The 16,073-nt window shown below is 40.3% G+C and overlaps 1 protein-coding gene across 5 annotated transcripts in view; it reads left to right on the top strand.

The window, feature by feature from the left end:
- PRKCZ (protein kinase C zeta) overlaps nt 1-15,826 on the top strand; it is a 179,590-nt gene extending 163,764 nt beyond the window's left edge. For all 5 annotated transcript variants that reach the window (XM_069948021.1, XM_069948019.1, XM_069948020.1 and 2 more), the window contains 2 exons: nt 7,094-7,209; nt 13,509-15,826. In XM_069948021.1, coding sequence (XP_069804122.1) covers nt 7,094-7,209; nt 13,509-13,596 — 204 coding nt within the window. In that variant the 3' untranslated portion in view covers nt 13,597-15,826. The remainder of the gene's footprint in view (nt 1-7,093; nt 7,210-13,508) is intronic.
- Nucleotides 15,827-16,073: the final 247 nt, after the last annotated feature.

Genomic DNA, 16,073 nt, shown 5'->3' on the forward strand with positions numbered 1-16,073 from the left:
GCATGGCTCTGGCATCATACAGCAGGTAGCCTCTAGATTATATAATATATTCCATTAAGTTTTATGTACATGTTGCCTTTGTTTTTCCCCTTCAATAGATTATATATGCATGTGTCACATGCAGTAAATGGGGGATGAAGAACAAAGAGAACATATAGTGACAAGGTTATCTATAATGTCATTATGCCAGACACCAGGCTGGAAATATATAAAGTGACACATTGACATTAAGGGTTGTATTCAGTAGTAAAGGATTATATACATAATTTTCTACAGCCCAACTATTGTATATTGTAACAGAAGACATTATAAAAGAAAGCAGCCAGACAGTTAATTTATCAGCTATAACAGTACGTGTAAGGCCTCAAGCACACACAAGAGCCGATCTATATCAGATAAAACCCAGCAACAAAAAAACCCAAGCAATTTAATAAGTAAATAATGTAACAATCTTGCCCTTAATCCAATATGGCGGCTTTCCAGATGACAGCCATGTTCCTGACATAGCCCGGAAGATAGGCCCCCTCACCCATTACTTGCTGGGACTTTCCTTTTGGTTTCTGAAATTGGAATGTCCAGAGACTTTTGACTTGCCCGGCATTATTTCACCACCTTAAGCAGCACTGGTGTGTAGTTTACGATTCTGTTGTCAATGTTAGAGAAGTCTTCAGGGTGTTTGAATAAGATGAGCTAACACATTCACTTTTTAATGATCCTAAAAGAGTTGACCCATGAAAAGTCATAGAGCATGCCAAGATGCAACACTACATCATAATACAGTCTGTCTGCAGTGGTTTGTATTCTGCTGACCCTGAGGGTAACAGGACAAGATTTAAGTTCCAAGCTTGGCAACTATATTACTCTCTTCATTATAGTGTGTGTGTGAGTGTGTGTGTGTGTGTGTGTGTGTGTGTGTGTGTGTATATACAGTTTCTTAAAATCTGTACAAATATAGTTTTACCTTTTAATGAACCTTCTGTACAAATCTTCTATGAAGTGATCTTTTGTTAGATTCTTTCTCATTGGTGGTTGTATTGAGTGATAAGTACTGGAATATTAATGCCGACATTTTCCAGAGCAGTATTTCCATTCATCTCAAACCATTTATTAGCTAAATTGGTAGGAAATGGCTGCCAGTTAAAACAGGGAATGAACAATTTCCTCAATAAAAGACCAATGTGCATATGGCCAATAGCTTGTGTGCATCCTATGTGGATCTGTCGGAAATTGCTATATATAGCTATGGATAGTTTTATTGTGCTTTTGGCTTATTAACGGTTTATTGCAAATAACAATTGTGGATGTAACATTTTCTAATCATCATAATGCCTACCCACCTATACCACTTTATGATGGATACCATATAGCCTGTCCTAAAAGACCACCTTTTTACCTAGACCAGACTTCCTGTGACAGATTTTTAGTGCCGTTATATACACCCTGTATATGACGGCACTGAAAATCTGTCACAGGAATTCTGTCACCCTGTCCTGCTTGCTTGTAAAAATTGGCCTGCCTAAACCATACAAGTTGAACAACGTTCCTGACGTCACCAGTTTCATACCAATTTCTGAAAAGGGTGGTGAGCAACAATGGACATTTTAAAAGCTGCCATCTTGAATCAATATTTACAAATGGGAAGCATGGACATTTGATGTGGAATCCAAATCTTTCTCCAAAAACTTTACATTGTGACTCAGGGCCCTATTACACCAACAGATTTATTTGACAGATTTTTTTTAAGCCAAAGCCAGGAATGGATTTGAAAAGAGGAGAAATCTCACTCTTTCCTTTATTACCTGTTCTCTGTTTATAGTCCATTCCTGGCTTTGGCTCAAAAAAATCTGTCAGATAATCTGTAATAGGGCACTTACCTGCGACGCTGTTGGTGGGATTTTCCCTGGGGTTCAGTGTTTTTGTGTAGCTTACGGCAAAAAAAAAAATAATTTTTGAGCATCGAGTGTGCAACATTTCTTGTTTTGCCCAATAATTGAGCAACTTTTTTTACACCAGTTTTCTGATGAAAGGATTGATAAATTACCCCAAAATGTTTGGTTTTCAAATGTAACAAGTAGTGATAAGCAAACTTCTATGGGCTGCCAGGAAAAAATGGACACAGTTTATGGCTATGAGACCAACCGAGGCAGTCATTATGAAATAACAGCAGTTATTTGGCCTTAAACAACCAAAAGAAGGCATTTATCATGACTCTCAGAGCATATATTGAGCATTTCTGTATTCTCTTGATTGCTTAGCCTGGGTTCACACTGCATTTTTGCAGTCCGTATTTTCATCTATTTTATGCACAAAAAAAAAATGTGTTTGTATGCTTGTGTACACTAAAAAAGATGTGTTTTGATTGTTTTTTTTTTTTTTATAATGTAAGTCAATGGAAAAAATGGATCAAAACAGATGCACTTAAATACATCCATAAAATGGATGAAAAAAAAAAACCACTGCAAAAAAGCAGTGTAAACCCAGTTTTAGTTTGCGTCACACAACTGATTTGCTGAATGGAACTGGAAAGGTGGCAGTAATAATAACTCTTTGGCCCTGTAAGCTGATTTGTGTTCTCATGATAGATTCCCTTTAATATCATGGTGTGATTCTATAAGTCGAAATACAGACAACTAGCTCTGGAGGGAAGAGTTACTGTATGTACAGAAAAAGAATGGTGCATACTCTGCTATTCATAATTACAGCTAAATATTACCAGAAGAGATATAACCAAAGCCCTCAGCAGGTAGGAAAAGGTTGTCATATAAGGAATTATAATTGCCATATAGTTCACATTTATATAAATGTAATTTTAACCGCATTCTCTTTAATGTATATAAAATACAAATAGTTATTTGATAAGTTTATAGATAAGGATCCTGAAAAGAGAGGTTTTCTCACTCTTCAGAGTGAAGAGTGGTTAGTAAGAGTGTTGCTGGCTCTGGAGGATCCCTCCTATCCTGCATAACAGACAACCCATTGATGGCTACTGGGCACTGTGTAACGCTTCATTTTCCTTGTAATGGTGATGCCAGGAAGTTGAACACTTGCTGCCAGGTTTCCCCACAGACTAAAGCTGATCACTGCTTTTTGTCAAGGGACCCTTAAAACAAAAAGGGATTGACCAAAGCAGAGAACTCCTTTAGGCATATACCTTCTCGCTTTATAGCTCTGCTCTGAGAAGTTGGATGAGACTGGTTAAAAAATATTGATATTAGCATTTTCTTTGCATCAGGGTTTATCCTGATTTCCTTTTCCTCTGGGCGCACAAATCCAAATCCCTGTATAATTACTCTACAGAGAGAACCTATTTACAAGCAAAGAATGAACTAGAACAGTAAACTAGAAAGTAAAGAGCTAGTAGGAAATGCTCACGTCTAAAATATATAAAGGACTAAAGGCACATTGACTGATCGTAGTGGCTGCTAGTGGAGAGGGTTCTAAAGTTCTGGGTCTACAGTACAAGCACATAGTGAGCCATGCAGCAAAACCGCATTCGTTTTACTACAAAATGGCATTTTTGCTGCATTTTTTTGTCAGTGTGAAAATGTGAATATATGCATTGTTTTTAACATGTTCTACCCATAAAAACTGCACAGCCAAATGTGTGCAGCTGAACCATATGTTGATTGGTGGCATGTGAACCCTGCCTAATAACTTTAAGGGAGAGGTTCGGCGGATAATAAAAGCTGGCAGCTGGGAGCTGCACACATCACGACCTGGCTGATGGGCTGGACGCTCAGTTAGTGATCGGGGCGGGACACCACTCTAGTCACTGAGTGCCCAGTTCATCAACCAGGACAGGTCTTTTCTCCCCATCACAACTCGAGGAAAATTCCTTCCGGCGAGGGTCCCGTCGCTTACTGTGGGCACAGGGAGAGGTAAGTTAGTACTTGTAATCGATTTCCCCCCTGCCGGCTGCAGGATTTTATAATCTGCTGGACCTCTCCTTTAACGTATTATTGAACCTATTGAGGAGGTTATAGATTATTAAAATGAAAAGGAGTCATTTAACCCCTTAACGACCACGGACATATATTTATGCCCTGAAGTCATTAAGGGAGTTCAGAGGGGGGCCGCGCGGCAACAACGCACTGAACCGCCGCGTTCCCAGGTGCTTTATGCAGCCCGGGACCGCGGCTATTTAAATGCAGCTGTCAAACTTGACAGCTGCATTTAAAGTGCGGGTTTTTCACTTCTGTCGGGGGGGGGGGGGGGACCACATCCCCCGCGACGTGGTGACGGAGAAGCGATCGGGTCTGCGCCGTGATGGCGCTGATCACGGCTTGGCACTCTATTGCTTTCAGCTGCATAGATCTCTATGAAAGATCAGTGTGCATATACTAGGAGTCCCCCAGGGGGGCTTCTAGTATATGTTTGAAAAAAAAAAGAAAGTGTTTTATTATTAATAACTAATCCTCTCCCCTAATAAAAGTTAGAATTACCCCCCTTTTCCCATCTTATAAATAAAAATAAATAAATATTTTTTGTATCGCCGCGTGCGTAATCGCGACAAACTATTAACCCCATAGCGACCCATGACGTATCTGATACGTCATGGTGCCGCGGGGGGTGTTCAGAGCGGGGTTCCGAACGGCGCTGATCCCGGCTGACATGTGCAGCTGGGCAGTGCCTCTATTAGTCGGCGCGGGTCCCGTTGCCGCGCCGGCTAATTAAGCCTCAAAGTGCAGCTGTCAAACCTGACAGCTGCACTTAGAGGCTTTGTACTGCACATCCCTGGTGTCTAGTGGGACGGATCTTCCTCCCCCCCAATGCGATCGCGGGGGGGAGATCCATTCTTCTGCCCGTGTCGGGCCTTCGCGTCGGAATGACGCTGATCCCAGCTCAGCAATAGATTGCTATGGCCTGCAGCAGGCCAGAGCAATCTATCACCGATCTGATCGATCTTTGCTGTGTATATACACAGCATTGATCTCTATGAGAGATCAGTGCTGTCTATATACAAGTCCCCCAGGGGGGCTTCTAGTTAAAGTAAAAATAAAAGTAAAAATGTTTTTTTATTAATAAAAAATCCCCTCCCCTATTAAAAGTCCAAATCACCCCCCTTTTCCCATTTTATAAATATAAATAAACATATTTAGTATCGCCACGTGCATAATCGCCCGAACTATTAAATAATCACATTCCTGATCTCGCATGGTAAACGGCGTCAGCGCAAAAAAATTCCAAAGTGCAAAATTGCGCATTTTTGGTCGCATCAAATCAAGAAAAAATGTAATAAAAAGTGATCAAAAAGTCGCATATGCGCAATCAAGGTACCGATAGAAAGAATGCATCATGGCGCAAAAGATGACACCTCACACAGCCACATAGACCAAAGGATAAAAGCGCTATAAGCCTGGGAATGGAGCGATTTTAAGGAACATATATTTGTTAACAATGGTTTACATTTTTTACAAGCCATCAGATAATATAAAAGTTATATATGTTACATATCTTTGTAATCGTAACGACTTGAGGAACATATATAACAAGTCAGTTTTACCATAGGGCGAACGGTGTAAATGCAAAACTCCCCGAAATCAAAACAAATTCCTTTTTTTTTTCCCCAATTTGACAGCGCAAATTATTTTTTTCCGGTTTCGCAGCATATGTTATGGAAAAATAATGCCTGTCATTGCAAAGTACAATTGGTTTCGCAAAAAATAAGGGCTCATGTGGGTCTCTAGGTGAAAAAATGCAAGCGCTAAGTACAAAAACGAAAATTGGCTTTGACCTTAAGGGGTTAAATTATTTAATTCCTGATCTCACACGGTAAATGGCCTAAGCGCAAAGAAATGTAGTATTGCCCCTGCCATTGTGAGGGTGCCTGAGTCGCCACTGCTTAGCACCTCAGCCAGTGACTGGGCAGAGCAGACATTGCTTTCTGGTCATATGCTTACACCCCAGAACTTTTAAAAGCGCCACAGTAGGGAAATCACGTAGGTGTTGATCCCTTGTTTAAAAATAAATAAACAAACTCCTTTTAGCTTCAGTGTGACGCAGGATGCCACTTTTCCAACATGTCTGTTTTAGTTAAAGGGATTGGCCACTTTATTGTAAAATTGTTCAGTGTATAGTATTAGTAAGTGTACTCACTGTATATACTGACAGCAGCTCCCTGTGTGCCTCATAGAGTTAAACTATAACTCCCCTCCTCCAAACTGTGCTGCCCTGCTCTGTGGTGAATCTGTCCATAAGATGGCTGACATGGAGGAGCATGTGACCATGTGTCCTCCATAGGCATATACAGGCTCAGTGTGGACACTGGGGGAGGGCGGGCATGGTCACATGCTCCTCCATGTTTGCCATCTTATGGACAGACTCACCGCAGGACAGCACAGTCTGGAGGAGGGGAGTAAGAATTTAGCTCTATGAGGTACACAGCTGCTGTGAATACACTTACTAGTACTGTATACTGAACTATTTTACTATGAAGTGGCCAACCCCTTTAAATGTGTGCGCTGCTATAGCTGATATCTTAGGGCCCTATTACACGGGTATTGTTGTATCGTTCGAATTTGAACCATAATTGTTATGTGTAATTGCAGCAAAGATCGAAAAATCGTTCATATGTCGTTGATCGTTGATTTAGATCTGAACCTAAAATTGTTAATCGTTCACTGTAATTCCACGTTCGTTCGGTCAAGTTCTGCATTTTTTCACTAATCGTTCAGTGTAATTGCACATTGTTCATTGTTTTGCTGGGATCAGAAGGAATAAACGATCATAGTAACAATCATATCTAACAACCATCGTTCTGTGTAATATGGTGAACGATTTCAGGTTAACGATAAGCAATCTCATTTGCAATTGTTTATCTTTAATCGCTAAAAATCGCTCAGTGTAATAGGACCCTTACTGAGGTATTGGTTGTCACAGTTTTAGTACTTACAGTCAGAAAAGCCCTTCAAGTCTACAAAATTGAAACTGTAGGTGTTAAAAGCCTGAAAATAGACTGTTGCACATATCTGATAATACAATAAGCGATAATACAATAAGTCATAGCCTTGCGTGACCCGGCAACAGTGTATTATGTGAAGTGTTTTCCATACACAGTGCACAGAATAACTATTTTCTTTATTCCTCCTTACAGCTGGAGAAAAAGCAAGTTGTCCCCCCCTTCAAGCCTCAGATCACAGATGACTACGGTTTGGAGAACTTTGACACTCAGTTTACCAGTGAACCAGTGCAGCTTACACCGGATGATGAGTATGTACAATAAGTCTATACAAATGTGGTCATAACCTTTGTCCTACTTAGCTTCTTTTTTTTTTTTTTTATCTTAAAAGGAAGGTTACAATTATCAGATGTTAATTTACATAACACCATATAAGAGATAAGCACTCGAGCACTGCTTCAGATAAAAATAATTGTCTTCTAAATATTAAGAAAAAAAATACAGTCTGGATTCCCACAGCATTATCGCTGTCCGTTTTACTTATACACTAACAGAAAAAAAATGGATGCTGCTGTGTGCCATATTGCAGAATCTATTTCCCATTGACTTAAATTATAGAGAAAAAAACCTGATCAAAACCAATTTTTTTTCTCTTATGTATAAAAACATGGTTAACCACATTTCTGTATGTGAAAATTAAACGTACAGAAACAGTAAAAGACCAATTCTAGGTCTTAAAGGGGTAGTACGGCGCTAAACATTTATTCACAAAATAACACACATTACAAAGTTATACAACTTTGTAATGTATGTTATGTATGTGAATGGCCCCCTTCCCCGGCCCCCAGCTGATGACGCGGCAGAGGGGGGCCGGCATAAGGTACGGATGGAGCGGTTCGGCCGGCCTTCCGAAGACTACGTCATTGCCACAAGTTGGCAGACGGGGGTCGACACAAATGCGGTAAGTATAATGCACCAACACTTCCGGGTCTGGTGTGGGAAAACAGGGGGAAGGGGGCCATTCACATACATAACACACATTACAAAGTTGTATAACTTAGTAATGTGTGTTTTTCATCCAGCAGGAGCAGGGAGCAACATAAACAATCCCAACTCACCTCTCCCCCGTGCCTCTCCAGCACTTGTTTGCGGACCCTCGCTTTGTCTGATCTAATAAAATATAACAATGTTGTTTCTGCACGGTAAACTGTGCAAACGAAAAGAGGACAAAAAAACCACCAGGACTGCTGATAAAATTATATAAAGAAAAAAAAATTAATAAAAAGCGATCAAAATTTTTCTTTTACACCACTATAATTAAAAACTAGAGTTGATGCAAAAAATGACAACCCAACCAGCCCTGCAGGTAAAAAAAATAAAAGTGCTATGGCTCTTTAAAGGCGGGAGGAGCGCACTGCTTCATTGTGACCTGGACATCCGTGCATCAATGACCTTCGGTCATGAAGGGGATAAGAACTTTGAGCTTGAAAATTATTTAATTATAGGAGGGATCCAAACCTTTCACATAGCCCAGGACCTGCTCCTTTAGCTTCCATTAACCCTTTGAGGACCAGGCCCAAAATGACCCAGTGGACCGCGCAAATTTTGATCTTAGTGCTTTCGTTTTTCCCTCCTCCCCTTCTAAGAGCTCCAGCACTCTCAGTTTTCTATCTACAAGCCATGTAAGTGCTTGTTTTTTACAGGAATAGTTGTACTTTGTAATGGCGTCATTCATTTTACCATAACATATATGATGGAATTCCAAATATATTATTTATGAAGATATAAATAGGTGAAATCGTAAGAAAGAATGCAATATGGTAACGTTTGGGGGGTTCCTGTGTCTACGTAATGCACTATATGGTAACAGCGACATGACACTATTACTCTATAGGTCAGTCCGAACACAACCATATGCAGGTTACACAGATTCTCTAATGTTATATATATTTTTTTTTATGAAATCCTTTTTTTTGGCAATTAAATATTAATAAAATGGGCCTATTGTGACGCTTATAACGGTTTTATTTTTTCACCTATGGGGCTGTATGGGGTGTCATTTTTTCCGCCATGATCTCTAGTTTTTATTAATACCATATTTGTGAAGATCGGACGTTTTGATCACTTTTTATTGATTTTTTTTAATATATAATGTAACATAAAATCGGTAATCTGCGCACTTTTTCCCCTCTTTTCGTGTACGCCGTTCACCGTTCGCAATGACGCTTGTTATATTTTAATAGATCGGACAATTACGCACGCTACGGTATATTATATGTTTATCTATTTATTTATTTTTATATGTTTTATTTATATAATGGGAAAGGGGGGTGATTTAGACTTTTATTGGGGGAGGGGTTTTGGGGTTGTGTGTTAGTGTTTTGAACTTTTTTTTTTTTACACTTTTGAAGTCCCTTTGGGGGACTTTTACATGCAGTACTTTGATTTATACACTGATGAATGCTATGCCATAGGCACAGCATTGATCAGTGTTATCGGCGCTCTGCTCATTGAGCCTGCCTGTGCAGGCTCAGTGTAGCAGATCGCCGATCGGACCGCATGGAGGCAGGTAAGAGACCTCCAGCAGTCCGTTTCAACGATCGGGACCCCCGCAGTCACACTGCGGGGGTCCCGATCGGTAAGTGACAGGGGACTCCCCCTGTCACTTACACTTAAACGCTGCGGTCGCGCCGCGATCGCGGCGTTTAAGGGGTTAATGACACGCGGCAGCGCGATCGCTGCAGCGTGTCATTACCGGTGAGGTCCCGGCTGCTCACTGCAGCCGGCCCCCACCTCCTATGAAGCGCGCTCCGCTCCGGAGCGCGCTTCATAGCGGGAATACCACCCATGACGTAAGGTTACGTCATGGGTCGTCTGGGGACAGACTTCCATGACGTAACCCTACGTCCAGGGTCGTCTAGGGGTTAATCGTCTCTCTGGAGGACGGTGTGTGATCAATGGGAATCTGGACATTGGGGCCTCCATCAATCATGAAGGGGGGGGGGATCCAAATGCTGGGACACCCAATAATCATTCTGACTCCCACTTATTGTATAGAGCAGAGATTGTATATGAAATATTTTGCTCGTTTCAGTGCTGTGGGCTCGCACACATGGCTTAAAGTGGTTTTCCCTCTCTTAGCTAGTACAAAACTTGACTAGGTTTAAACAATATGCACTCGCCTATAGCAAAGCAAAGTGGATTATTCAAAGAACTTAAAAGAGGATGTACCACCACGGATCGAACAGCGCTGTCACAGGGAAAGCCGGTGCCGCGTCATACACTGGAGGGAATTCCCTCCCACTGAGGGCGGCCCGGCCCGCCTCCAGTGCTTGAGCACCGGCCGGTTCCGGTGCATAGTACGGCGCCGTGCACGGGAACCGGGTAGCGGGCCGTAAAACGGGCCGTGCCAACAGCTTCCCCGTGACGGCGCCGTTCGATCCGTGGGTTCACCTCAAAGAGGATGTACCTGGTGGTACATCCTCTTTAATCTAATTCTGACATTTAGATTACCGCTGACTTATCGTAATTAATCAGGGTTAATTCGCATTTCCTCCATATAGGATAATCTGTTATGTTTTTACAAACAGATACTAAAAATCCAAGATTGACATTCAACTTTGCCGCAGGTATAATGGCTTGATTTGTACAAGAATTAGCCCTATGGGGATAATTTGTATCTTTTCTGTGCAAATAATGAACATGCACTCATTATTCTGTGCATATTTTGTTTTGTTGCATGTTAGCTGTGAAATGTCAGCAGAATCCACAAATAAGGCTAGGGCTACATCTCGACACTTTCCACAACAAGGGTTGAATGACCAAAAATAGTGTTGTGACACATTGCACAGTGTTGTAGGTGAAGTCAGTGAATGGGGTCCTATCGTATCCCACCAATGATGATGGACCAAAAAAAACATCAGGATGATTTCTTGCAACTGTTGAGTTGTGGACACTTGGTGCATCACTATTCACTATGTGACGCAATGTTATCATAGCAGAGCTACATTTTGCAGCCAAAATTGTTGTGTAGTCCTAGCCTAAATCATGACAGGCCACCATTAGGATTATAGAATACACATCTCCCTCAATGGAGAAATATTTGCAAAACTACATTACGCATCTCCCGCAGGGAGCAATAAGAAATTATATTTAAAAAAAAAATCAACACAATTGATTGTATACCCCCTGGTTAGAGCCCCCTGTTATTCTTACCTCTGTACTTTATTATTACCAGTACCTGTGTCTGGCATATGATATGTAAAGCTGTCAGATGGCATGCTTCCCTGTACAGAGTGTGCGTCAGAGGCACGACCAGCAGATGTGCCTGGAATGCAATGCATCCACTGCTTATGGGGGGGGGGGGGGAGGATTTTGTTTTTTAAAGTTACAGCTGCGGAAAAGCACAAATGGCAACATTTTGCAACATGACTCGAAATATACATGCAGCATCATGATACCCCTTAAGGGTGCGTTCACACGTACAGGATCTGCAGCAGATTTGAAGCTGCAGATACAGTGCAAAGTAACTCTGGGCCATCAAATCTGCTGCAGATTCAAATCTGCTGCGTGTGAACCCTAAGGGCCCTATTACACGGGCCAATTATCGTGCTAAAAATCGTTAAATCGTTAGAATTTAAACGATAATCGTTCTGTGTAATTGCAGGCAACAATCGAAAAATCGTTCGTATGTCGTTGATTTAGATCTGAACCTAAAATTATCGTTGATCGTTCACTAATCGTTCGCTGTAATTCCGCGTTCGTTCGCTCAAGTTCCGCATTTTTTCACTAATCATTCAGTGTAATTGCACATTGCTCATTGTTTTTCTGGGATCAGAAGGAATAAACGATCATAGTAACGATCGTAACTAACGATTATCGTTCTGTGTAATATGGTGAACGATTTCAGGATAACTATAAACAATCTCGTTTGCGATCGTTTATCGTTAGTCACTAATCGTTAAAAATCGCTCCGTGTAATAGGACCCTACGGGTAGCTTCACACGTACCGTATCGCAGCAGATTTGACTAAATGAATGAACACAGCATCAATTTCACAGTGTCAAATCTGCTGCGGATAAGTCACCACTGTAATGGTCAGTGCTTAGGTTGATGCCCATAGACAAATCATTAGTGGTGCACCGTCTGATTGTGAACAGTGGGGAAAGCTGTTGAAAAAAATGTTTTTGGAGGTTTCTTTTAAAACAGAGCTCTACCTGTAGTACTGAATATCTGATGGTGCTGTATAAAGTTGGTTTACAGCTGTCAATGGATAAGATAACTTTCACACACAGCAAATTCACTGGAGAAACTTTGTGCACCTCATCATCTGTTTAATACACATCAAAGGGGTTGATTCTGCTGTATATGATAGACTTCTATAAGGCTCCATTTACACAGAAAGATTATCTGCCAAAGATTTGAAGCCAAAGCCAGGAACAGACTATAAACAGAGATCAGATCATAAAGGAAAGCCTGAGATTTCTCCTCTTTTTACATCCATTCCTGGCTTTGGCTTCAAATCTTTGGCAGATATAATCTGTGTAAATGGACCCTAAGACATAGTAAATGTCCCCATTGGTCATTTAAATAAGTAGTCTAATTAGTGTGACTATTCTAATTAGGGTTGGTGTATATTTTGTAACTGATTTATTATTAGGTAGCACTGCCATAGTGAAGTAAAAAGTCGCAAAAAGCAACAATTGCACATGCATATTCACCTGGTACAGACCAGACGTAGGCTTGCACCTGTTTTTGCGTCGCATTCAAAAAAACATTTGCCGGACAAATACTGGTTCATAAATAGAAATGGGCGAAGAATCCAATCCACCTAAAAATAGGGGTAAAGACCTTGGTAAATTTCCCCCTAACACAAATCTGCCATGTGTAAACAATACCCTGAAGAGTTTTCTTAAGAATTAGAAGTGACAGTGTGAGTAGTAATTTGTGGAAAGATTTTTACAGCCAAAACCAGGAATGGATTTGAAAAGAGGAGAAATCAGTTTTTTCTTTATGACCTGTTGTGTTTATAGTCTGTTCCTGGTTTTGGTTGCAAAAATATCTTGGTGTAATAGGGCCCTTAAAGGTGTTTCAAAGATTTTTTTTAAAATAAGGTAAGTATCACGATGGCCATACCTCATAATAACCGTCAGATGAACGCCTTTTCCCATACACAGGAACGTTCATGTGTTAGTGGCTGCACATTCAGTTTAGACAGGGAGTTGTGCGGATGATAACATTTACATGGCCGCACACAAGATTTAACCATGAACAAAGCCGATTGACGGACCTTTTACACAGGATGGTTATCAGGTAAAATCAGCACTCATTACTAGTATTGAGCGGATCCGTCCAAATGGTCGGGTTCAGAGAACGTTGCCGAACCCAAACAGTTTGACAGGTCCTCTTAACACTACATTACCAATAATCAGCGTATGTAAAAAGGCCCTTACTACAAAGATCTGTAAGATCCCACAGTCCACTACTACTGAATGTAACAGATTTTACCCAAAACTTGGTTTCTGTTTTGAATTATGGGGCAAGATCCCATTCTTTACATTCCCTGGCATGATGTTACCAAACCACTAACCTTATTACACTTTTTTTTCAGAGATGTAATAAAACGAATAGACCAATCGGAGTTTGAAGGCTTTGAGTATATTAACCCATTGCTGCTCTCAACCGAAGAGACGGTATGAAGGACTGCGAATATTTATGGACAAACCATGTGATTGATCCCGAACTTGTATCCTTAACTACAGTATATGCATGCGAGGCTGGAAAACTGACGCCAGGTTCTTAGTACAGATCAGCACTACAGGATCTGCTGCTGAAAAATCATCTACAATGGAGAAGTTTCTAGTGGATCTCTTCCTGCATAGTAGCTGCTCTCTACGTGAGGAGATGGCTTTCCGGCTCAGTTACACAAGGGATTTCACTTTTTGTGCCTGCCTCTTTGAAGGGTCTACAGTGTATGTAAATTCCATCTGAGGGCGCCTGTATGGAAGAACTGTTTTATTTCAGGCAATCATGTAAGCAAGCCGCTTCCATTAGTGCATTAGATGCCATGTGCTGCTGCACTCCTGGGAAACAAACAAAAGGAGAGAGTTAAGGGATTTGGCAGCGTCTGGATTGGCGACTTTCTCCTCCCAAAAATCAGCAATGAGGCACTTGTCAGTCTGGGTATTAAATAAAGATGTGTTACACCAATTCCATATAAAATAAACCTTACCCAGAAACCTATCTTAATGAATTGCACTGGTAATATGTAATTACATAAGTAGATTGAGACAATTTGGATTTCCTTTTCTAAAACACTACCACAGCAATACTGCACTTATCTCTAGAACCAGCTAGGTGCAGTAAAGGCAATAAAAAAAACCAAAACAATTTGTTGGGAGGTTGAATTAACAAATTTGCACATTTGAATGGCTTTCTGGAAATCAATGATGTAATGTGCCTACTTCTTAGCTTGTAGTGTATGACATTTTGCTATATGAACAATTCCAATGCAGTATTCCATGCAGATACCCGCCCAGCCATAGATCCTGATAAAACATCCCTTTAGCCTTAACAGGTGAAATATAAAAATCTTTCATCCACTTCTATTGCATTTCCCCCATCTCTTGCCCTAGTCAAGCACACATTTTCTAGATGTTGGCTGCTTGATTTCGTTTTGTAGCTGCTGTTTAGAGAATAGAGGTCAAAATACCCCACCACCACCTCCTCAGTCCCTTCCAAATCTGATGCAGCATCACGTTACAAGAAAAGCCATGAGCCACAGATTTACGTCTAGGACCAGAGGTTACATTTTTAAACTTACACTGGAGAACATGTGATCGCTGATTAACACCAATGTCTTAACTTACGGAGTAAACTGCTTCTTGATCATTGGCCTGGAGTCTCGCTTACATAAAGTGTTGTTATCAGATCCGCTTTACATGATGATTTCTTGTAGCCACAGCGGAGTAATAGGGGGAAAAAAAAACAAAAAAACATTCCATGCATTTGTCCCATAGGTTAACTTAATTTAGAAAATATAAAAGCACACGATGACCATTATGAAATTAATACAAGTATCGATAATGGATGAAAAATTCATGTTTATCAAGTATTGACTTGTGGCCGCAATTCTCTGGTCCTTAGAACATTCCAGCTTATAACAGGTTCATAAAAGAAAAGGAAAAAGAGGACTGACCTTCACTAGATTTATTGTTTTAAAAAGCCACTAAGTTATTTAAGAAAGTATTTAATCATGAGACGTGTGGTCCCCTCCCCTCCAGTCAGAACAGTGTAACCATGCCTGCTGAACCTGCAAATCCATTTTGCTGTTTGGTTAACCGGGGCGAGCTGTAATTCCGTCTATCAGACCAAATTACATACTGCATCAGGGATGGGAGCAAAAGATTCGGTCCTGTGTAGCGTCATGTACGTATTTCATGAAGGATGAATTACAGATTGTGTATATTTGCTGACCGTTTAACACTAAAGGAAAAAAAAAACTACTTGATTTTATACATTTAATTTAAGGCATTACAAATGTTCCTGTGTTGCCAAATAGTTTTGTTGCTCATATGCAAGTGTATGAAAAAAAATGTTTTGTTCACAACGAAGGGGAAATTTTTTATATATATTAAAAAAAAAAAGGACTTGTTTTATAAATTAAAGAAAAATGAAGGCTGTAATTAATTGTGGTTTGGGGGTGACTAATATATGAAGAAAATGGCTCTGGTGATTCTCTAGTCGTCTTATTTGGAATAGTAAATGAACATTACAGCTAATTTAATGATTGTAAAACAGTAAATATGTTCTTGTAGTTTTGTAAATTTCAATGAGTTAAGACCTTGCTGACTAAGTTAATTGTGCAGAAGATGGTATACTAATCCATTAAACAATTAAGATCATTTATATTCTTGCACATTAAAAGACTTTATTGAAAAATAAAAAAAGACTCCCGTTTCTGTATATCTTGACTCAATGTTTCACCTGACTGGTCAAAGACCGGTGTATATATGTATAATATATATATATATATATATATATCATAGGCCACAGGTGTCAAACTCGCAGCCCTCCAGCTGTTGCAAAACTACAATTCCTATCATGCCAGGACAACCACACGAACAATCACTGTATTGTTTGTGGGGCCATTTAAAGCGATTTTACCAGTTGGAGT

The sequence above is a fragment of the Dendropsophus ebraccatus genome, chromosome 12, assembly GCF_027789765.1.
Source record: "Dendropsophus ebraccatus isolate aDenEbr1 chromosome 12, aDenEbr1.pat, whole genome shotgun sequence".
Taxonomy (NCBI): Eukaryota; Metazoa; Chordata; class Amphibia; order Anura; family Hylidae; genus Dendropsophus; species Dendropsophus ebraccatus.